At 31.3% G+C, this 26251-nt stretch overlaps 2 protein-coding genes across 2 annotated transcripts in view; both read left to right on the top strand.

The window, feature by feature from the left end:
• The window catches only part of LOC113397075 (actin maturation protease), a 174694-nt gene that overhangs the window by 25067 nt on the left and 123376 nt on the right, over positions 1-26251 (top strand). The gene's annotated exons all lie outside the window — the stretch shown is intronic.
• LOC113397023 (uncharacterized protein) overlaps positions 1942-26251 on the top strand; it is an 88856-nt gene continuing 64546 nt past the window's right edge. Inside the window, exons 1-2 of the mRNA XM_026635166.2 lie at positions 1942-2127; positions 5077-5146. Of these exons, the coding sequence (XP_026490951.1) occupies positions 5107-5146 (40 nt within the window). The 5' untranslated portion in view covers positions 1942-2127; positions 5077-5106. The remainder of the gene's footprint in view (positions 2128-5076; positions 5147-26251) is intronic.

The following is a 26251-nucleotide window of genomic DNA, read 5'->3' as shown; positions in this document are numbered from 1 at the left end:
AAAGAAAAATTAAACAGCATGTTGGAGTTGAAGACAAACTCACTAGTGAAATTGAAAAAGGAATTATTTGGTATGAGACGAATTATTAAGTTTGTAAATAAAGGGATTCGATGCGTTTCCAATTTTTATGAAAGTGTACAATCGGATTCAGATTATGCTCGTTTTGTAAATGGTCTGAAGGATTTGCCGTCGCAATGTGATCCGGTTGACGATAATGTTACGAATACAAATGAAACTACACTTTCGAGTAAAATTTGTATAAAATAAACATTCAGTAAAACGAACAAGGAATATTATAATATTATATATTATTTAATACAAATTCGTTTTGAATTTTATGTAATTTGTTAATTAATTTATATATTAAAAATAATATAACTTCTATTAGTAGACACTGAAATTAAACATTAATGATATTTTTAATATAAACTACAATATATGAAAGTCAGTCATTGAAGATCAGTATGTATTGTATCATACTAAATAATCGTATTGGAATCATATATCAATAAGTTAAAACCGAGACAAATTGGTCCCATTCCCCAAATCTTAAATCAATGAGTGCGAATCCGGGCGGTGCATACCCGGTTGCCAACCGGGTCATGTGGTGACCGGGTCACGCGGTCACATTGCACCCCGGTCACCCGTTTACGCGAGACACGCCCGGTTGTAACCATGCTCCTGTCTATCAAGGCTAAGAAATATTTCGTACAAGAGCGTAAGAAATATTTCTCATCCTCAGAACAAAAACGATAAATGATTCACTTTTACATTATATTAAATTTATAGTCTGCGTCTCTAGTAACGGGAAGCTTAAAAGAGAATTATGATCAAAATATTACTTTCAATTTCAAATATAAAAGTAATTTAGTAACAATCATTTCGTTTTAACTTCAATATAATGTTATAGGATTCTTGTATAAGCTCTAATATTCTAATTTAATGATTGACATTACGATGACACGGAACACACACAGACAGACCTGGACTATGCTATAGCATCGGTTAAATTTCAAAATTAGTAAGAATTAGAAAACATACATACTAAACATAAAAAAGCTTTCATATAATTATTTTCTTAAGATACAAATTCTATATACACGTTATTAATAAAAATTGACAATATACATGTATAGAATATACATAATAAAATTTGTCTAGACATATTAGGAATTTCAGAAGAATTTCCTGTTTTTGTACCTCTGTGAAATTAGGTCAAACATAACATAACAGAAAACATCAAAGGGAAAGCTCTGTCTGTTAAAAGTTTGTACATTTGTATCCAAGCACATGAGCAGCATGGTGGAAGTACCAAGTCCTCTCTTTTAGAGGAGAAGGCTTGCCTATCAGCAGCCCCATGGTGAGTCATTTACGGGCTTTTTTTTTGTTTTATTTTGTTCCTGCTATATTGATGTTAGATCATTGTGATCTATCTTAGAAATCAGTAGAACAAAGTCTACAATCTTGTAAATTCCTTAAGATACGAGATAATTTGTATTACTTTAAATTTACTTTTAACGGCTGCTCGAAAGTTTGGTCCCTAATAAAAATCGAAATGAAATAAGTATCACTGCATATAATTTGTTGATTAAGAATAATGACTAAATGTAGCATTAATAAATAGTAAATTTGAACTACTAAAACAAAAGAAAGTTTAAATAGGATATATTATTAAACATTATAATAACTCTAAAATGCTCATCACTGTTACATTAATGTATTAACTTATACTTTACTTTTTATTTATAAAGGCAATACGCAAAGTATTCACGTGAGATCCATTTGAATGCACTGTTATTGCATTTTTCATTCGGAATGAGTGTGATTCGCTGTACCACATTATGGGGACACACTTGTCCTGAAAGCCCTACGAGATGTCGATTATACCCGACCTCCGCCGAACCGCGACGAAGCTGGCCTGACGGCCAGTCGCTGCAAATCCTTCGCGTGCCGCACTCGTCTTTTATTAATTTTCCAATACTTTCTCCACATGTGATAAACTTTTTTTTGCAATAGTGCTGTGACCAATCGTAATAGAAATTACGAAAATATTGTACTTTAATTGATAGTGTCCGCATACAATGGGTTTTAATGAAACGTCTAGATCGAGAGTATAGGCTAACGCAGGTTCGTAGATGTAGCTATCTAGATACGCTGTCTTTTGTATTTGATATTTAAGTACATTAAAAAACTAAAAGCGTACTTTTTAAATGATTTATTTAGATACTAAAACATATATATAGTTAGTAAAATAGATAATATCTATACATTTTAACTTTGTTTTAAGATCGTAAGAGATTATTATACGTAGTTGAATATTAAATTAAATGAAACAAGAAAATTTATGTATATATACATATATTAATTTAAAAAAAAAAGTATTATACTTCAATTAATATAAGTAGTAATTATGAAGTCTTTTAAAAAAATCATCTCTCCGACCCCTTAGTTTATAGTAAGAATCTTTACTCATTGACCTAATTTAGAAGGTAATTACGGATTACTTTAGGTTTGTACACAGAGTGATTGCTATCCGTTTTTAGCATACCGGGCTTCTGTGACGAATCCCATTAAACTAATTAATGTTATTTATCGTGACAGCTATTAATGAGCTTACGAATTCGACACACTGACATATAAACAGAAACTTTTGTGCATTTTGATCTTCTCTCATTCAGGAGGGAATTCCATTATTCAATTGTAATTTTTATTTTTTACATACATCGTAATTATTTCATTCATTTTAAAATTATATTAGACTAATAAATCAATGATAAACGGTTTTTAAAAATTCGAAAGAAGCTGTACTTATAATGTACTAGCTGTGGCCGAGGCTTCGACCGAGTGGAATTTAGATCGCAACTAAAAGAGAACATACCTACATCAGATAAAGCAGCATGGAAGCACTTTTTCTTCTGCTTGCTTTACCAATACCATTATCTAAGACTGGTACCTTATTATTACTGAAATAAAATATAGCCTACGTTACTTTTGAATAGTGTTCCTAATGGTGGAGGAATTATTAAACTCGATTAAGTAGAATCACATTTTATCGATTCCAAAAAAATCAAATCACTCTTCGTTATGAAATTTGTATAGATAGTATTGATTAATTTATTATTATTAAATTTTATTTTCAAAAGTCGTAGAAGTATTTTCTATTAAAAATATTAAGTAAGTACAATAATAAGTTGTCTTATTATGTAAGTGTTATTATTATTCATTGCAAAAGTGACCATTGGTCATAAATCCAAGGCACGCAAAAATGTTATCGTTTTATTAAAATGAATTCAAGAACAGTACCTTTATTATTAAGTCAGGATTAAGTCATTACTGCATGCAGAGGATTTCGCACGAACTTCACAGACTTACATATAGAGATAGACTACTAGAAACTATATATTGTCTCAACAGTTCAATGGTATTCTTAACGCCTAGCAATATAAAAGGCACTAGGTCTAACGTGATAAGGCTACCGTTTTCATAACATTAAATTAACAATTCAAATGCTGTAATATAAAAAAAATATGCATCAGTTCTGTATTCCGTAATGATTATATTGTTTGAAAATATTTTTTGGCAAAGATACGACCTCGAAATAATAATAAAATAACAGACATCTATACTGATATTATAGAGCTGAAGATTTTGTTTGTTTGGTTGAGCGCGCTAATATTAGGAACTACACTACTGGTCTGATTTAAAAACAATATTTCAGTGTTAGATAGCCTATTTATCGAGAAAGATATACTCTAAGATAAAGCGGAGCGGAGAGCGGCAGCGGTGAGGATGAGTGATCTATGAAAAATTATGTAAAAACGGGAAAAATTGCTGCTTTTGAGCTTTCGTAGCGTGCGGTTAAAGTTTCTCAAAAATCATGTATGACAGAATCTGTAATATAGCCGAGCGAAGTCGGAACAAACAGCCGGTATGACATAAAATGAGACTTAAATAATTGACAGAAAACACAAATGCTGGCTAAATGCGAGTCTCGCTCGTCGAATGGGACATGTAAAGTAGGCATTTACTAACTCTTTCATTTAAGATTTTCTGTACATTATGAATTTGAGATCTTATAGTTAAAATTTTTGCATTTAATATATTTTTGCTAACTTTAATATATTATATCTTGAGCGTTTATATTTGAATATATTATATTAAAGTATGGTGTGATTGAAAAAAAAAACTTTAAATCAACGTCCAAAAACAGATTTTCTTAATTTAGGTTATGCCCCTGTCATTCGATTAACTAATTCAGTACGAAGACGAAATCTGAACTTAATCTGTTAAGTAGAATCATAGAAATTAGGTTCAGACAGACCGACGCGGCATTGCTCTAATAAGGTTTCCCTTTTTTTCATCGAACTTACGAAACCCTAATATTTATTTTATATCTATGAGAATCCGAGATGGCCCAGTGGTTACAGTTCCAACGGGTGTCAGAAGTTCAGACAAGGTTCCACCTAAAACCTGTACACGCCTCATACACGTGGGCGGAAAATACTTTAATATGAATGTGAATACGTTTCACGACCCATCGACTCGAAAAATTCTAATTAAATTCTGCGAAAAAGTTAATTGTATCGTGGAATAGGACATACCTATATCAAATGATTTTTTTATTTGTATCTCATAAAATGTTTGCTATATTATAATTAACGCCCAGAGACGTGGGCGACGGCTAATATATTATATATAATAATATATTCACACTCAGTTGGTTCATGAATGATATTATATTATACGCAGTAATTTGAGAATAGGTACACAATGAGTTTCTCGACGAGTCTTCTCAATAGAAACCACATAACGAACCGGTTATAGTTTTACAATACATTTTATCCCGTTTAATTACTATGAATAATTTAAAAGTACTTATACGAACTAATTAGGGTTAATAATGTTATGATTTTAACATTGAAATGCTCTTGTCGGTAATGCTTGGATTCCGAAGTGGTGGCCTAATACTCAAATCAATTGTTCAAAAGTGCTTGTAATAGCGTACTGGAATAAATAATATTTCGTTTTTGATATGAATGTATATTATCTTTATTTATAAAGTTCGTATTATTTCAGGCGTACCGAATCCTGTGACAGGCGAATCACATGATGTTTTCCTTATGCCGACGATACAAAGATGAAAACGGTGAGTTTATTCGATATTAAATGATTGTATGTGAATTAAATATACTACGATATAATATTAATAATGTGAATGATTTACAATTTGAACATCGTCCAATTATTTCGTTCTTTTCATAAAAACGGATACCTGTACTGTTTTATTTTCAATAAATCTATATTTTATTAATGAACACGTTACATTTGTGTGTCTGGATTTTTGTCATAAAATCCACCGCAACACATATGTTATAGAATTTTCTTTTTAAATTAAGTAGGTAAATCATAAAAAGTCTATAAATATAATAAATATATTAATGGTATAATATGCTATTGAAGTCAGATGTTTTTTTTTTTTTTTTTAATTTATATTATATGTCTATGAGCGTTGTACGGACGGTTCATTTTGCTCGAGCTTGTTTAATTAAATAAATATATATAATAAGCAATTATATTCCTGTATACGAATAAAAGGGATTGATTTGAATAAACTTAACGCTTAGTTTTAGAATAACTATCCTAAAAATATTAAGATCATAGATGTAAAAAAAAAAATAGAACATATACCCGTTTTTGTTACTATATCTACGCCTGTGCTGTGCCCCAAACAGTTTTTTGCACCAATCAGGTTCATATATGATTTCTAAACAAATCCTACTCTCTACTACGCAAGGGCGTGACTGAGTGCTATGTACATACAATTTTACAAAATTTTCAGTTGGATCATAGCAAAGTATTGTGAGTCAAGCGTGCATTTTTCTTTTACACATTTCTGAGTTACATAAGGAAAGGTAATTTTATATAATATTAATGTTAACGCGTGAATATAGAAGATTTCCTATTTTTAATTTATCGGTATAAAATAAGTTGCGTTGAAATCAACCTAGCCAATTAACTAGAACCAATTAGCCATTTGGAAACTAAATTGAAGATCTAATGATGCGACTTTAGTTTTCATCAGTTTTCGAAAGAACATCCTGTACAAGTATACTTACGTTAAATGATAGAACTCATAACTAGTCAAGTAAAAATACATATTATATAATGTGGCTTCATTAAAAAATCACCAAATATTTTAGTGTATGTTTGTAATATTAAAATAACCGCTTTTAACTAAATACATATGTATGTATACACGGTGCATATTACCAAATTAACTTTTTTTTTAATTTTTGTCGGTCTGTCCGTTTGTTCCGGCTTATCTCTCGAACGACTAAACCGATTTTGACTGGACTTTTACTGGCAGATAGCTGATGTAATAAGGAGTGACTTAGGCTACAACAATAACTTTTTTAATAAATTCAAACGCGCTCGAAGTCGATGGCACAGCTAGTCTATAATAATATTATAAGTTGAAAAGTACTTATGTCAATTCCATTTTAATAGCTGACGTACTGAACTAGAACCCCAATCCTGAACATAAGCTACTTTTTATACCTAAAGCTCACGGCAATCCTCCTTCCTTAACACGGGTACGAGGCTGCGATTCATTCGGCAACGTATTCTTGGATAGTCCACGACGATGGTTATCAATAATCATGTTGAGCATACCCCGATAAATAACATATTTTCTGAACGATATAAATGTATATCATATAACATTGCTCGAACGAGGGGTTAATTGCTAATAACTTCGCTACGGAGTATTTTTCAACTAGCAGTAACTATCAATAAAACAAATATCCCTCGAATACGAAATTCAAAATGAGTATATAAACCAGGGATGTTATACAGTAACAGAGATTATCGGATATCCGAACTGTATCCTTAACCGTAATTTTTTTTGATTATAATTTAGTTTTTTGTTATACTTAAAGCGAGTAGCATTGTTTTGACATTACATTACACTGTTCAAAAATGTGTCAAACAAACAAATTGACAAGGATGAAGTCCAGACAGATTTCTTCTGCCAATGGCGGGCAATCTAAACGGCGACCAGTCAACTGCACAGGACATATTAAAGTGCACAAGTGAGTGCGCCAACACAAGTGCATTCTCTATTCCGTCCCTCTCATCATCAGTCCAATGGGATGGCAAATCCGACACGACCGGAAAGAGTTCAGGAACAATACTTTACGTGCTTTCCGAGGCACGAAAGTGTGTGTACATTTCTTTGTCACAGCCTGAAGTCTGGAAGTTGGAGTACATACTCCAGACTATAAATATAAGACTAAGAAATGTTATAGAAAAACCTAATATATTTTTATCATTCAGTCATTAGAAGGACCTCGGGATCTGCGGCCTTATGTCTAGCCGCAAGACCATTGAGGCAGTCGGAGTCAGTCAAACAAATTGAACAAACCATATGAATGAGATACACAACGATCATATTCAGCTCTATAATGACATGCAAAACTATTCAAGACGCTCAAGTCCTTAAATTTTTAGATCATCTTTTATTATTATATGCAACGCATTCCTAACCGCCTCCGGAGGGAATGAACGAACGAGGAATGAACAAAAGTTCAAACATAATACAACTTCAAGTGCTCCCGGTACTTGAGACTTCGTTAGTATTATAAAATGCTTTACAATTTTTAACATAAGCACTGCTTTCTTTTAAATAAATTCAATGTGAATTACTGAATGTTTAATAAAATGTACGACGATTTTTGACTTTACAAAAGTGCTTTGGAATTAATAATTAAAGCAAAAATTTCGTCTTTACGAATTTGTATTATTCATTTATATGGTTTAAATAATATTTTATTGCCAGTAGAGAAGTACAATTTACTTTTTCTCTTTGTACCAAAAAATATTGGTTTCTTAATATTATTGTTGATTGCTTTTATATATATGAACTTTAGTTGCACCTTCGTGATGGAATAGATTGAAATAGAACCCAATTCTGCAGGGCGCTTCCGTAAGAATTCACATCGTATTTCACTTTCAATGGTGAAACAGTCTTAAAGTGATACGCCATTTTGATACGTATCCTATAAATATTTTGTAATTAATATAGTCAATGTCGTATATCACATTCTGTAATTTCTCACTCGTTATCTGTGGCGAGATTCGAGTTTCTTGTTACAGAATAGACCTACAGTACCTAGTAGGGATTTAATTTTCTCATATTTATAAATATGATTAAATTTGTAACAATAATATCCTGTAAATATCCCACTAGCCCAGCGCTGTCCTCTATTTTTGAGTAACAGACGTAGATTTTATACAACCACCGCCGCTCCGATGCGTGTAGATAGAAAAAAGTTTCGACGTGTATTTACTAAAATTTATAAACAAAGTATATAGAAATTTATAATCTTTTCTCAGAGTTTTTTATCCTACTTTTATTTTTCAAACTTGGCTCAGTTACAGTCGCGAAACACAATACGAGAAATTGTAATATCTACATTTATTTAATTCTTTGAATACGCTATCTAAATAATAATATTATGTGATGAAAGAAAACAAAATAACTATTTTATAATAGCAACCATCAAGAATTAGCTAAGATTACCATGACATGTTATTGTATGAAGTATAAAGTTACAGCCCAGCCAAGGCCATCTCTCTTTTATGAGTAACATACTTTACCACGCTACTCCGATGCGACTTGATGGATACATTTGTGGAAGATTTTCATCCGACCCGTGCATATTTCCCCGAGATGATTTCCTTCGCCGAGATGAATTATAAACGATCATGGAAAACTTCGTATCGTATCTTCGATAAAGATTCAAGTGTTCCAACCACTGAGCTATCACGGCTCAGTAGCTCAGCCCCGTCTTGAACAGGTGAAGTTAATCAATTAAGACAATGATATGAAATAAATATAATCGATATCTATATATTTTTTAAGAACTATATCATAAGTTTCGCTGATTACCTAAATAATAATACTAGTGTAGGTGGTTGAATGTAATTAATGTACAATACATTTAATAACAGTAGCAAGAATTGCTTAAACACGAAGCAATCGTTCCGAATTCAAGCAGTACGTTAACTATGGAATGAACTATATTATTAATAAGCTGTGGTATCCAACATATTTTATTATATATAAACTTTAACACTAAACGCGTATTTTATACCCGGTGGCAGAGCTGGCCCGTATTTGTGGTTAAAATTATATCAATTTTCTACCGTTATTTAACATTACTGTTTAACGGTAGTTCTTTTTTTATACTATAGGTAGTTGGAAGAGCTGCTGAGCTACCTGATGATAACCACCACTGCTCATAGACAATGGCATCATTATAAATATTAACCATTTATTGCAGGGCCAATACGTTACCAACTTTGTAGTTGTAGTTGCACGGGCTCCATCATTATTCCAACCGCAACATGATGTTGGACGTTGGGCATATGTGATGACTGAGGGAATCGTTTTGGTTCCAAATCTATTGTGGAATCTTGCTTTTAACGGGTATAATGAAACACCTAAGAAATCCAATAAAATAGATTACTTTTACTTTATAACAGTTAGTCAAGGTAAAATTGTGAAGCCTGTCTATCATAATTATTGGAAGCCGTAACTTAACTTTCGTTCCAATACTTTGAATTTACTTCACGAGAATAATGAGTAAAGAAAATATGTTTTTGTTCTTAATATATTTTAAATTATATGTATACGAGAACGGTGTACGAGATGATTCCCTTAAGGGAATTTCTTGTAGTTTTAATATTCAACTTAAAGCAGATGTAATAATTTTTAATGATAGCAAATCTGTTTACCTTTGGTCACACTCAAAACTGATTATACTTTATTAATTTATCTTTTTTTATGATATAGCCAGGAAATTTGTTACTCGAGTCGTCACCACAAATAATGTCGCTGTAAGAGATTATAACCATTCCTTACATTACATTACATTAGCAGCCTGTAAATTTCCCACTGCTGGGCTAGGCCTCTAACTTTGAGGAGAAGGTTTTGGAGCATATTCCACCACGCTGCTCCAATGCGGGTTGATGGAATACACATATGGCAGAATTTCGTTGAAATTAGACATTCCTTACATCGTCTTTGGAAACTATTTAAGCCAACCAACCTTGGAAACTAATTAAGCCTGTAGTTACACTGTCTAACTCACCCTTCGAACCGGAATGCAACAATACTAAGCAATATAATACCTACTGTTTGACGGTAGAATATCTGAAGTGCGGATGGTACCTACCTAGACGGGCTTGCACAAAACCCTACCAACAAGTATATTATTTTAAGTCACTGAACTTTTGAAAACAATACCACAGTATTATCTTGAATACCTCTATATCTAAGATAATTAGGGCATGGGCATATTCCTAATTTAAACTAATGTATATGATCTTCGGAAAAAGTCTAAACTGATTGACTCAAAATTTAGCATAGTTACTTCTTTCGCGACGTAGACGCTCACTAAAAAAAAGTTTTTGGAAATTTAAACTTCAAATAGAAGGCGTATAATTTTGTATAAATTATACCCGTATGAAGTCGGCATGGGCTGCTAGCGATGTAGAATGTGAAGTGATGCTTCTAAGTTGAGCAAAGAAGTGTGAATTCGATACACATTATCTATCTAATTAATTCTCAAATTTGTTCTAATTTAGAATCTTATCCTGAAGCTAAATTCCTCAAGAAACCTAGATTCGACAACGAAGATTCGCAACTATGAACTTCATTAGCAAGTTTGTAGCGAGACTGAAACCTTTATACCAATTATATATTATATAAGCTACCATATGAACACATTCGTATATCATTTGAATAAGTAATACGAAGACTTATACATTTTTTCTTTCAATATGGAGGATTTGATACCTTGGTCATACTGGCTTTATGGCAATTTGCTCCTCTGTTCAATAAATCACGAAAAAATGTATGTAGATAATTAAATGAGTTTTTTTTAGTAGTTTTTTGAAGACACTTTGTGTTTTTGGTTTGTGTCGGTTCACTGTTTGAGCGCATTAGCTAAGTTTTGCTGCCCTATGTCCAACCCTATAGTAGTACGTAATATTATATAAGTCGGCAAATGTTGTCTGCCATGAATTTTAATTAATAACTAACTTCTCCAAAACAATTTTATGTATTGATTTAGGAGATATTTCAGCTTGTTTATTAATTGAAATAATAAAAATAAATTAAATCTCCCAGGTGAGAAGATGAGACCGAACAAAGTCCTCTCCTTTTAAGGAACTTGAAAATTCCGTAGCCTTTTTATGGATTTGAACCACAATTTATACTTATGCTAAATTACAAATATTAATACACAATAAGACTAGTATGAATTTTATCAACGTAATAGGATCATCGTTATATAAATTTAAACCTCATTTAAATATATACATAAAAGTTTACATTCGTTAAAATAAAATTGAAGTCTACAACTTCGCTCCTCTCCGACTCCATCGTTACGAAGTTTATTCGAAGTACGTAGTAAACTAACATGTGTGACATTGAGATGGTCAGTCATATGAATTTTCAAGGATTTTTAACGGTACCGAAGAACTAAGATCCAAATGAAAAAACACTTTATCCAAGTAGGCTTTAAGAAGCACCTTTTAATAGTCATACTACTAAATATAAAGTGACGTCTAAGTGAAGGCTTAGTGGCTAGTGGCTTCGCTGCTTGCCTTACTCGCTACTTTAAATGATTACTAGTTTAAAATATAAAATATTATGAAAAGTTCGTGAAAACTAAGCAATAGAAAATTAAGGGGTCATTTGGGAATGAGAACAAAGGTTTATTGCATCCGCATTTTTAGAGTAAGTTTGCTTGTATAATTTATGTCATTTCATTATATTAAACATTCGTGTATTACACACACATATTTTGTGTTTAGCAAAAAGTGCCAAACCTTATCTTTAGGGTACATCTTTGGTCAACATTGATGCGTTAATTTCCTTCTTGTATTAGTTTGTGTAAACTATGATTAATTGCAAGTTTAAGTCTAGTATTAAATCCACGAAGAAAATTGATTATCGTTGCCAAGATGGAATTACTCTTCATGAACTTTTATAATATTATACAAATATTTAATACATTTTTATTCTTAATTAATTACTTAACAATCCTGAATGTATCTGAGGGTTTTTATTATATAAGCGAAAACGGAACTGTATGGTAATAGTTTATCTTCATTTCTCGTAATTATACAATGTTTGTCACTGCTTCTGTCCTTATTAATCAATATTGTTCGCGATAAATGTACTATAATTATTGTAAAACTAATAATAATCAAGTCACTGTTTTCCAAAATTGATATATGTACATGTAATATATAAATTTTAGTTCGGATATTCAATATTATTTTCCTTAAAAAATATATACTTAGAAGTTTTTATTTATTAAATATTTAAAAAAAAAACTACTGTATAAAACTGCCAGTGCTAAGTAACTAGCTCGCTTAAAAGCCCCACTTAACCAGAAAGTGATGCGGGTTCTAATATATTATTCAAGAGGTAAATGTTGAGAACATCCTTAAGTAAGTGCATTGTATTGCTTTTATGACTTTTAAGAATGTAGAAAAATAACAACATAAATTTACGTCCAAAACAGTTTTTAAAAGCACGCCTAGAAGTAACTTCTATTCCTTAAGAGAATGAAATAGAAATTGAAAATTTATAAAAAAATATCGTTGTACTGTTTTGTGATAATTTTATACAATATATATATTACAAGCCTGTATCTAATTGAACTACAAAAGCAAATAAAATTAAGGGTCTTTGTTCTAATCAATAGGTTTATAGGATTTATACTTAAACTTTAATTTTATTAGATAGGCAGTGTAAAACATTGTTTCGAAATGAGGTTTGAGTTTACCTTAGTTTCGAACTTTGCTTTCCAGTTATTTAACTGTTACGAACTGGGAACAATAACTAAAGCAGGAAACGCAATACTCTTTAAAAGGCGTTCACAGGCATCTTTGTAGTGACCATTCTTACATTGTTATCCTACAAATTGTAATGCATCAACATACTTATGACTCTTCGTCAAACATAACAATATTTTAAATTGAGTCGTGTAATATTTCGAATATCGTACGAGTATGAAATATCTTTTAATTATATATTTATTTGGATATGAAACTTTTATAATTATATAATATACATTTGACTAATGAGTAAAAAATATACACACCCATTATCATTCCCTATTTTCCTGAAAAAAATGATTAGAATCTGGTATCGAATACTCGATAGTTTGATTTAAAATTTTACTTTAATAATTCTTGTAATACATTTGATATTATCTGTATTTAATGACGCGCCGTACCCGCCATTTTAGAACTTGTAAGTTGCCACACGTGTCAGTGGTCAATGACATTTCAAGGTTATGTTTGAAATTAAAAAAACGGATCAGAAATAAAAGTATATAAATATAGGTATATAACAATAATGAAACGATGTTATTGAAAATCTTGTTTAAAATATTGTATTCATATAATGGTTTTGAGTCTACTCAAGTTACAAACTTGCTTAGTGAGGACTTTATGCAAGGCCGTGGATTCCACCCATTTTTTTATCTCATTTTGATTAAAAATATAATTATATTTTCATTGGCAGTAAACACTTTTAATACTAAAATAATATTAAAATTTACCCAATTATGTGTAAGATAATTTAGTCCTGCAAAAGATTTACGGGATATGGGCAGAGAGATGATCTAGCCTCAGACTGATTCTTACATAATAGCTGCTTAATATTGAAATTATCTTATATTCAAAATAATAAACTTCAGCACCGCTGGTTACAAATAAATTTTACCCAACGAGCATAAACCGATAAAGGCCGAAGCAACATGCAATAGTTAGAAAATTATATACAAAAACCTTTGTAGTGTATAGTATCGTTATTTTATGCTCTAAATTAAATTTTCCGACGGAGACAAATAGAAACTATACAAGGTTTTTTCGTTTGAGACAAATACGTCTTCTGTAAGGGTCGCCAGATTGTAGTCTAAAAATACAAAAAGTCTTATGCAGCAAATGAAGAGAAACAAACATTTTTCTTAGTATTTTTCTTATCTCAATTTTTATTAATCTTGTACGAGATTTAATCAAAGTTAAATAATTGATGAAAATGGGTTAAAAATATATAATATATATACTACCCAATGATATTCTAATAAATTAGAACATCATTGATACTACCTGTATTTAGAGGTAAATTATACATAAAATAATTTATTGCACAGTGGCATCTTAACCATAGCTCAATCTTTGGTTCAAACTTAATTAGTGTTAATATTTTATCCAGTTATCGGTGGTTTATCAAGACTTACTATGTCTTTATAATAAAATATTTTATGTTTATCATTTCCAAATTTAACTGTTGACACTGGAGGAAAATATCATGAGAAAATCACCCGTTCACAGGGACCTGAAAAATATTCCAAATCCGACAAGATCATCTTTTCCTAAAAGACGGGCCGTTTGGTTTCTGGTGTGTGACGATACTTCCAAAATTGTGTTGATGTTTAGAAAACTTTAATACTACTACCGATATAACCTATACTTCACTAAATAAGGAATGATGTAACACATACAGATTTTAAGACGCTGTTAAAATACAATATAATTATGAAACATTTGTGTGTGGAACAGTACTCATTTTGCACACGGTCACTTCCAGTTTAGTATTGCACAAGTTCCAACAAACTTGTGCAATACTAAAGTGTTATAGCAACTCTTGTTACGGGAGGACCATGAAAACATCTCAACATTATTCAGTTTGTTTCGCGAGGTGGAATGGGTCAGGTACACTCGCGTTGTCAAGTGCTCTTCATACAATAATTTTTGGCGCAGAAACATCTTGCGGACTGAAGGTCGAGAGATACCGAACGTGACTAAACTTTGCTTAAGAATTCGGGATAAAGGAATATAATATTTGTTTATTTGTAATGTGTTTGTTCCCTTTAATACCTTAGAAAAAAATCTAGATATTTATTACACTAGTCTATGGTAGGGATCACATGCAAAATAACACTTTGAGATTAATAAAATAAACAGTAACAGTATATTCTTCCCATTTTATAGGTTGCAGCATGGACTACCAGCTTATTAAATCATTTGCAGAAATAATATAGAAGTTCTACGCAACAATAAAGAATATATTTGTAAAATATTTAAATAATGCATAAATCTTAAATGTTTTGTATGGTTTTACATCAGAAAAGAATGATTGTTTAATGATAAAGAAAGAACGTTGTCAGATATAACACATTAGTTACTTTTTAACCCGGAAAATATACCTCGTAATATTTTCGTACTCTTCCTCGACTAACACTAGCGAAGACGCGGATGGAAACTAGTATATGCATTATGTTTTTTTTTAAATGTATGTATGTGTGTATGTTTATTTTGTGCGTCAATTACTTGAAAGCTACTGAACGTATTGGTAAGAAGCTGTGACCAAACGAAGAGGAACAGATTTTTTTAATTTTTTATTTTTTGATCTGATAATTTAAAATTTTATTCAATACCTAGCGAAGAGACGGATAAAAGAGCGAACATCTATACATATAATAAAATATTATAAAACATTACAATAGCCAAAAACATATTTATTTTGTATTAAATTAAAATTTTATTGAGATGTTACAACGATTAGAAAACATATATATTATATTTTATAGAAAGAAATACATTTGTTATTTTATTAAAAAATGTTGTATCTCTAAACTAAAATAGATTCAATGGAAAAATAACATACTGTACTGTAACAGTATGTTATTTTTCCATTGAATCTATACATTTAAGCAATTTTTTCAAAACAACAAGTACAACTACATTATACAATTAAATTTACATGCCAACTAATCTATTAATACAATACTTTTTTGTATCTATTACTGTTTTTTATTTATCTATTAAGAGAGACCAATGACGTTATTTCATAACATCAAAGTGATTTTTTCAAAATCAGTATTGCGAGTTCGTGGATATTTGTTTACTCTTTCACGCAAAAACTACTGAATGGATTTTATTGAAACCTTACCATAATATAGCTTTTACATCAGAATAACACAAAGGATATAATTTATAAAGACATCGTGTAAATTGGCCAAAATATAACATTAAGTGTTAAGTAAGTCGGAAAACTTTGTCATCTGCGAGGTATTTTGGCGTCCGTTGCAAAAACTATAAAAGTTAGAATATAATGTATCGTGGAAATGTTTCTCTTGAATAGTTATAAAATTAAAATCCGTGACGTCATAAATCTATGCTTAATGTCTAAGCCGTTTTTGAAAACATAGTGAACTATAAACACAATAAAATTTGACCCTTTATTATTTTTCAATGCACATTCTGCAATAACAAATTGATCCTTATTAAAACAAGTATTTATTTTACTAAAATTCGCTTGTTTAACGTAGATAAACTTACAAACTAACTTTCAAACGACTTAATTTGGACAAATATTTTAAAATTAATGACGATGAGAAACCAACACATTAAATATTTTACAAATACCAATAAAAATTGGTATTGGGAAAGGACATTAAATAGTTTTTATCACAAATAATCATTAAAGAGGATTAAAAGGGGGACAGAATTTAGTATGAAAGAGAACTGTGCGGTGCTGAGAAGAGTGCAACTATTGTATACGCAGACGTAATCGCAGTAAATACCTAGTTTGAAAATAAAAATCAACTTACTGCCCCGATTTGCTTTCAACCTCCGACCTCGAAATATGCACCCTTATCAAGCACGGGACGAACGGGACATTGAAAAATGATGACCTCCCTTAATATTTAGTTTCGTTAAGTAAGATGTCCTTCATACGTAATTTAATTTGAGAAATTGCCACTTTAACGATAACTTTCTCGTTTATCATCTTAGTGATGCTTCCTTTTATTATCCGTTTTATTTCGAATTCTTTTAGCAGTAAAGTGGACTGAAAGACCGTATCAATATATATAGTGGTTTCGAGTTTTATCACTGATCTCCATATCCATGACTGTTTCCTGAAATCAATTTTAATATTTAAAATGGAAATGTACCAGTTCAGGAACGTTCTATTTGCTCGTACACGTGAAAAATCGTTTTGTAAAAATAGTTTTAGAATACAGACGACATATAAACCAATTGGAGAGTTATTTGCATAAATTGGCATTTGGTGCAGAAAAATATTCAATGATTTCGTCTTTTATTTTATTTTTAAATCTTTCTTGTTGACAATATTTTATGTTACGTCTAAATATATTTTTATAGGGGCAGAGAATTATGAAAGTTATAATTTTTTTGTATAGCAACACCAAGTTTCCGTCTCACCAATGCCAATACAACTTTCATGTGTATATATTTCAGTTATAATTTACTAGTAATGTATTAAAAAATCAACATGTCGTATAATTCTACGACTATAAATAAGCACTTTGAATAACTAAACTAAACTTATCATGCTGTACTTATAAATTTATGTAAGGAAATTATTTCCTTGTTGAATCAACAAGTAGAGAAATACAATCAAGAAATATTTGTAATTTCACTGACCTGACCTGAATAAATTAATTAAAAGAAGCTAAACACAATATACGACTACAAAACATTATACGGTATAGCTTTAGTCGCGAATATTCGAGAACTTTACATCGTAAAAGCGATCACATTACCTGGTATGACTTTATCATAATAAGTTTAACTGGATAACCTCGCGTAAATGTAATCCTTACTAACTATATTTTTCGCACGTGACATTTGCGAAATAATCTGTGCCCTCACGGCACAAATAAAAGCCAAAATAAAAAAATAACTATAATTTATAGAATGGCTTGTATGGTAATCAGATATTAAGATACAATCATGTTCCAACAAATAAAATTTACCATATTTTTATTACACATCTTTTATATAAAATATTTACTATAAATAGATAACTTATGCAAAAGCAGTACTGACTCCAGAGTCAGAGAGAGAGAGAGTTTCCAAAGATATTTATTAATTATTATAAATAAACTGACAAGTTATTAGGTTTACTAAATAATATAAATATAAAACTAAAGATCCAATAATAACAAAAATATATTGAAACAATTATAAGAATATATCTGTATTGTATAAGAAGAAAAACAATTAATCAGATTTTCATCAAAATTTGCTTTTTAAATATCATATAAATTGATATATTAAGAGAGAGCTTAATAATCTCGAAAGATTATAAATTAAAAGTAATATATTTTACCTAAAACTTGGCGATTAAGTAGGCAATAAATAAAATGTACGCTCGTGAGTTTTATGAGGTAATCATCCAAAGTAGCTGAATAGCAATTGAGGTACCTCCAGCACCACCCGAGTGTTTAAAGGGCGAGGGGAGCGCCATTCATAAAACTAAGCCCGATCGATACGAACGTCTCACCAATTCACTTTCGGATCCATTGACATAAACCTCTTACTTACATCCATTACTCGCACAGTTCGGTCTTTTCGTTAGGGAGACAATTGAAGAAAGAAATGTATAGACCGCTTTGTTTCTCGTCGAACTACTGGTATTATTATAACAATCAAAAATAAGTACCTATAGGTAACGCTTATATTCGTATCTATACTTCTATTTAAATATCACAATGAAACTCTTCCTGTCTGTCTGTCTCTCCGTTGCTCTTTCATGGCTAAATCATTGAACCCAATTACATGAAATTTAGTAAGCAAGCTTGAACTCCAACTACATACGGACATAGGTTACTTTTCATGCCTAACACCCGATTACTAAACCCTATAACGCGAGCGAAGCTGCGGGCGACGACTAATATTGATATAGATGATGACCTTCACTTTCGATTACAAATCTAACTTTGTAACTATCTATATATTTTTTATTATGTTTATTTCCGAAACTAACATACAAAAATCTTATTCTCATATGATAAACACTGTTGTATTGAGACATTCCTTTGCTATTCATATCTCAGTGTCACCCGCAACACAAGTTTGGATGCTAATTATGCCGTCCTCGTGTATTTAATGGTCAAGTTGTCGAATCAACTTCTGCCATATAATGTTTACTATTTTATTTATGAACATCCTGTATTAGTATGCACTTCCATTCACAAAAGAGCAATTGAACTGCGTGGAAAATAAAGAACAAACAGTCCAAGAGGTAATTGCATGTCAGATAAGATAAATATACAACAAACATATATACAAGTAACACATAACAAAAAAAAGTTACCCAGTCAAAACAGTCAATTTAATCTAAATACTTAAAGAGCAATGTCATGAGGTCTGACTGACTGACTACCAAGGTGCATATTAAAGTATAAGCCATAGAGGCTTGAAATTTGGAGCCGTATGTCATGCCGCACTCAACAATAAAAGTTGCGAAAATTATATTTTAGGCAGAGCTGCCTTAAATTTTTAAAATTCCATTATTTTGAGAACATTAATATGGCCATAAACAATTTTGAAATAATACAAATATGTATATCGAAATGAAAACGAACGAATACCTATTTTTAAATACGCGAACGAATGACGGTTACTGCTAGTCATTATGTGTTAGGTAAACAATAGTTTCGTGCCGGGATTCGAATTCTCAACTTCTGTGTGGCCGAGATAACTTAATGTGTATCCAGCGTGGATAAAGCAAATAGCACTCCCAAGGGTGTTAAAGTCAACGAATATATAATACTGCTAAAGTTTAATGCGGATTATTATTATTTTAAGCATTATCTATATTCATAAAAAAATCGTGCAGGTCTACGATAGACCCGATCGAAACCTATCCACAATAATTAGACAATAGCATTATCAAAAAAAGTGTCAATATGTATGTATATAAAGTAACATATCCTGACTGACTGATTAATCATCGCCGAGCGATTAAAGATAGGGCCATGAAATTTGGTGACTAGGATCCTCATCAAATAGAATGTTGAAAATTCTATCCCCAAGGGTGTGAAATAGGGGTTGAAAGTTTGTATGAAAATCCGTCATTTTTTAAGTTAGAAACATGAAACTTATTTTTTGGGATACTGATTAAAATTAAGTACATTTGTATTTAAGTGTTTCTGGATATTCTAGCCCTAAGGGGTGAAATAGGGGTTGCCATTTCGTATATAGGTTGGAAGTCCGTCATTTTTGAAGTTAGAAACATGAAACTTTATTTTTGGGATACTGATTAGAAATGAGTAGATATATATTTTAGCGTTTCTGGATATTCTAAAGGTAAAATCTTTAAAATGGCCGGAGTAGACCTAAGAGAAGACTGTTTTTAGACTGTTCTAAATAGCCTGTTCGAGAGTGAGCTCTACGAGCAGACTGGTGGATCTAGCCCACGAAAGTCGAACGACAAATGTTCTATCATAAGAGGTCTTAAATTAACGTAATATTTTAAATTATTCTGTAATATAATCAATTTCCACGCGAGCAAAGCCGCTGACAACAGCTAGTGTGGTCATAAGTTACTCACTTAAGAAATGTTATAAATTACTATTTATAAGGTAGAAAATGCGTAAGCAAATTAATATTTTGATACTAATAAACAAATAAAACTAAAATATCTAGTTATTTTTTTAAATAAATTACTTATTATAGTGTTTATTAGCTACATTGGATCGTTTTTGTTGAATTAAATATATAATGAAAAAGGTTTTTATCAAAAAAGATCCAAATATACATTTATTTTAATATCTCAAGAAATATAAAACCGAGCTTAATTAAACTTATTTGTATGAAATATGATACATTAATACAAATATTTCTCCAGGAAGCAAAAAATACAAAGAAGCACAACTATGAGCAAATACAGGTAAAACTTTAAACTTGAAGAACTCAAAGGTAAAATTTTGTTTGATTTGGATTCTTTTTGAAAAACTACGTCCAATTATAAATCGTTAAAAGTAATGATTTTTTAGAATCAAATCGACGACGTACATCTGCAAAATTCGTATAATCGAGATATTTCGATATTCAATTCATGACACATGTTAGTTCAACAGCGGCCATGTTTGACGTTTACGGGTAATGTTATAGATGTTTGATAATAACAACGTTTTCAAGAGTTATATGTTATATGAAAAGTAAATGATAAACCTTATTTGTTTAGTTCTATTTATTTTACCTTAGTAAAGCCGGGTTTTCATCTAGTTAGGTTATATTGTACAGTGCACCTTCTTCGTCGTTGCAATAAGATTTTTGTTAGAAGGATCGCCAGTGTTATTCTTTAAGAGTTAATTTAATATATTTCACTCGTGAATTGTTGAAGGCCGACATGCATTGATATTTTATTTAAATACTATGATGATTGTATTCAATGTCTTATAACACCTTCTGTTTTGCGGTGAGTTTTTAACTTACATCTTACTGAGCTCTACTATTCTAGTAGTAACATACAATTATTATTTAATATAGTATTTAAAATACGCTAATGAAATTTTTATATTATTTATATTTTATAAGGTATTAGCATTGTTTTCATTTTGAAGACTAAACAAAAAGTAATATATATTTTTAATTAAAGTTATCGTATTTATCTTCATCTAATTGTTATCTGTACTTCCTAAAAGTGTTCCATCAAAAGTATTCATAATCTAGTCACAATCTTCCCTATCCGATCCGGCACGTCGACGTAAATTGAATCTCTGTTATAATATATAAATATGAGATTGACAAACAATATCCATGTACGAATGGAAAAATATTTTTATTAAATAAAATTCGACAACATTTATTTGGTGGTAGGGCTTTGGATAAGCCCTTCTACCTAGGTACGATACAAACATCTTATATTCAATCGCCAAACAGCAATACTTATTTTTGTGTTCCAGTTTGAAGGGTGCGTGAGCCAGTGTAACTGCAGGCATAGATCTCTATTAATAAATGAGAACACTTTTTTGTATATATATATATATATACATATATATGTATATCAATCACGTACCTACGTACTGAAAACAAATACAGAAAACGTGTTAGTCGGTTTCAGTAATCAAGATCGTGTTCAGTGAATCATGTCAAAGTTCAACCGGGAAAAATAATTGGGACTCGTTAACGGAAGCAGAAATTACGTCCTTAGAACGAATTTAATTGAATCATTCCAAGTATAAATACTTACGAGGTAAGAATCTAAATAAGGAGTATGAAACATTTTATTATTGTATGTAAAAAAACATTTGTATAGATTTTCTTTTAACAAAAACAACCCTGGGTTCTGGGTTAAAGCCTCCTGCTTGGTGCTTCGAACCGGGGAATATTTTTATCTAACTCATATAGATTTCCTGACGATGTTGTTCTTCACGTACGAGTACGGTTTAAATTAACCACACAAGTTGGAAACATGAAAATTAAGTAGTAATTGCCCGAACTTAAACTCGTAATTTTCAATAAAAATCCAGGTACTGAACACCTTCGTTGATAAATAACATGAAATATATTCGGCCAAATGTTTAGGTTTATATCTCGCCCTTTGTACTCTCGGAATTGTTTCGACTACACATACGACACGTGATTGTTACGAAAAGAAGGCGAAGGAAATAAAAAAAGAGGTCAACTGTTATCGAAACGACAATTTCAAATAATTTCCAGTTGTGAACTTATTGGAAAATATATATAAAATTAAAGGAAACTTACTGGAACATTATGAAGAAGACATTAAAGAGTATTGATAGTACGAGTATGATCGGTTTTTATTTGTTTTTTTTTTTGTAATAAGGTCTGCCAACCAGTGTTCCAATTGTTAGTAAAGAAAAGATTTGTACGTACTTAAGCTGTGACTATGATTCACCTCTTGCTAGACAGGAAACGAAAATTTGTGAGGAAACCTGCATACCTTAATTAAAATTCTGACACATTCAATTATCAACCCGCATTGGAGTAGCTCGGTGGAATAAGCTCCAAACTCTTGACTCAAGAAGAAAGAAGGCATTTTGATGTGAAAAATGTTATAAAAATAAATCACTGCTCTTCAGTCATATAGCGACAAATAAAACAAATGATGATTGCAATTACTCAAGTTATATTTATTTAAAACAATACTTTTAGGTACATAAAAATGTTACGAAAGCGATTGCAATGAATCCCTTTGAAGAAACCCATTGAGATATCGATCTACTATTACGAGTGGGAAAGTGCCTTTATCGAAAATCTCTTAGCCGAGCGCCATCTTTGATGTTAATATATCCTTTTCTAAAGGCATAGCGAAGAAAAGGGATAGGTCATTGTTCAAGCGTCGAGTTGCATTCCAGTCTCAAGTACTATTATGTTATGTTCTTCTTTGAAGCGATATTACAATACGGTGTCATATTTTTGTTTAAAGATATTTTTCGCATACACGTTAAAAGTACTTATATCCATTAAGGTAGAAACTTCAGAGGCCTATACCCTTAGCTTTCGAGCATTGCTCTACATCGAAACAGCACTGTTAAAGTTTTATGTCATAGGTAGGTAGGCGAAATGGCAAAAGACCTGTCTGATGATATGTGGTCACTACCGGTAGTGGTCATTGGTCATTTCTTACAGTAGTAAGAAATATTAACCATACCTTGAGAGCTATGATGTTATTGTTATGCCTTTAGTTAAACTGGCTCAGTCATCCTTCAAACCGGAACACAAGAATACTGTGTATCGATGTTTGGCGGTAGAATATATGTTAAGTGCGTGATACCTATCCAGGCGAGCACAAAGAAGTATTCATAATACTGATATGTTCATACATGATTTATACTAATATTTATGGTATTTGAGTTTTTATTAATTAAATAAACTTCTTTCGTCGGTTCTTCCCACGTTTATCCGTTCATTTAATTTCAAGATTCTAGTTTAATCGTAATAAAGTATAGTGTTAAATTATATTATAAATTTGAATCAAAATAATTAAACAATTATGCTTGCAATTAGTAGATGATATTTTTTCTATTGTATTTCTAATATTAATGACATTATATTTATATGTTAAAGTGACTCAGATGGTTTTCTAATATATATATAAGATTTTAAATGAACATGGTTATTTTTATTACTATCAGTATTTAAAACGGGATAGTTACCATGTTTTTTATTTTTATTTGGTGGAGCTCGATATTTCGACATTATTTACGAATGTCTTGTTCACAAGACTGAAGTTTGCGGGTAGATGTTGACGGCATTAGAAGTGTCCTATATATAGGCAGTTTACTGTAGGATAGTACATTCAATATAATTTTATATATGTGCATTCCAGTTGATCCTTACTCTACGGTAGTTCACAATCGAATGATCCGTAATAATATTGAGCATTACATTTATAGGTAACCGAATCAATATAACAACTAATAATTTAATGGTTATTTAATACTAATATTTGGAAATCATAAAGGAACATTAATTGCAAATTTGTTGATATAACTGCCTCTTTGGTATAGTTGCAATGGTATATGGCTGCAGATCCCGAGGTTCTCGGTTTATGTTGATCAAAAAATACGGAGTATATTCATGTTCCATTTTCAATAACCCGTAACTCAGCATCGTGGCTTGTGACGATAGCGTTGAATACCGCCATTGTCCTGAGACGATATCGACTTCATTAATCCGAGAACTCGTTTTCGGTTCAATAGACTTCAGTAGACTTTACTTCCTTGGAAGTAGAAAGTATTATAAGAATTACATAGATATAATCGAGCCGTTTTTCTTTTGCGGGTTCTTCTCAGGTCTCAAGTATTTATTTATGTAGAAGAGGAACTCAGTAGAATGTGCATCCCAAAATTTAATATTAATAAATTCTACGAAATTAAATTTATAATGGATCTTATATATTGATAGCGTGCGCCGATTTATGTTCCAGTGATTATGGGACGATAGCTGCACAGAAGATCGGTTATGGTCTTATTTTGAAGAGTTCCAGCCGTGGATATGCAGAATATTAAAAAGGGTTCTTGATTGCAATTTACTAAATAGTTCCGATTTAAGAAATAATTAATTTTGGAAAACGGAAAAAGTTACTGACCGGAATTCCTAAAAATCTGTTGAACAGACTCAAAGTTTCGTGGGCGACCTACTAGTATAAATAATAATTATTGCCCAACTATTCTGAACTAAACAAAGTGCCGTGATGACCCAGTGGTTACAAGTCGTGAATTTTAAATGATGTACAAGGATCATTGGATTAATTATCTGAGATGAGAATCTGCCACATGTATTTTTTTTATGTTTTCGGTTGGCGGGCGAGCAAATGGGTCACCTGATGGTAAGTGATCACCATCCCCTACAGACAATGGCGCTGTAAAAAACATTAACGAAATGCGCCACCAACCTTGGGAACTAAGATGTTATGTCCCTTGTGTCTGTGCCACTATAACTAGTGGCTCACTAACCTTTCAAACGGGAACTAAACAATACTGAGTACTGCTGTTTGGCGGTAGAATATCTGATGAGTAGGTGGTACCTACCCAGACAGGCTTGCACAAAGCCCTACCACCTAGTATGTATCAATTACCTTTGAGCATCATTGTAAAGTAAGCTCCAAAGCTGCTCTAAAAAAGAGAAAGAAGGCTTTTACCCAACAATGGGTACCAAACATTAACAGTGTTACTTTGTTTTGAACTATCGGTATATTTAACTTTATCTAAGTTGAAATAATATATTGTAATTTTGTAATTAATAATACAAAAAAATATCTTTACTTTTTTTAAATTTGACTTGCTATTAGCGGTTTGTGCAAATCTTAAGCGTTTAAGTATGTAAATGCAAATGCATGAAAAGCGAGACGTCTTTAAAAAATCGGACTTACTGGCAACACTAGACCTCTCTAAGGCAATAGGCATTACCATAAAACCAATAACGGGACAGCTGTCTCGCTCCGGCGACACCTTGAGCAATTCCGAAGGAAACGTTTTAGGCAAACATACTTGTATTTACCTTGAAACTGGACTTTGAAATCTAAAAAATCTTACATATTTTAATGATCAATCTTTATTACTTTAATCGACTGGTATTTTGTTACTGTCAAAAAATATTCTTTCATAGTTTATACGAAATAATAGGTTTAAATAGATTTTTGAAAATAAGAGTCTTTTCTATGTTATAGGTAGCCGGACGGGCAAATGGGCCACCTGGTGGTAAGTGGTCACAATCACCCATAGACAATGGCGCTGTAAGAAATATTAACCATTCCTTACATTGAGAATGCGCCACCAAGTTTGGGAACTACGATGTTATGCCCCTTATGCCTATAGTTACACTGGCTCACTCATCCTTAAAACCGGAACACAATAATACTGATCACTGCTGTTTGGCG

The sequence above is a fragment of the Vanessa tameamea genome, chromosome 19 (assembly GCF_037043105.1).
Source record: "Vanessa tameamea isolate UH-Manoa-2023 chromosome 19, ilVanTame1 primary haplotype, whole genome shotgun sequence".
Taxonomy (NCBI): Eukaryota; Metazoa; Arthropoda; class Insecta; order Lepidoptera; family Nymphalidae; genus Vanessa; species Vanessa tameamea.
Note: the sequence above shows the minus strand (reverse complement) of the source record. Positions and strands in the feature narration are given on the sequence as shown.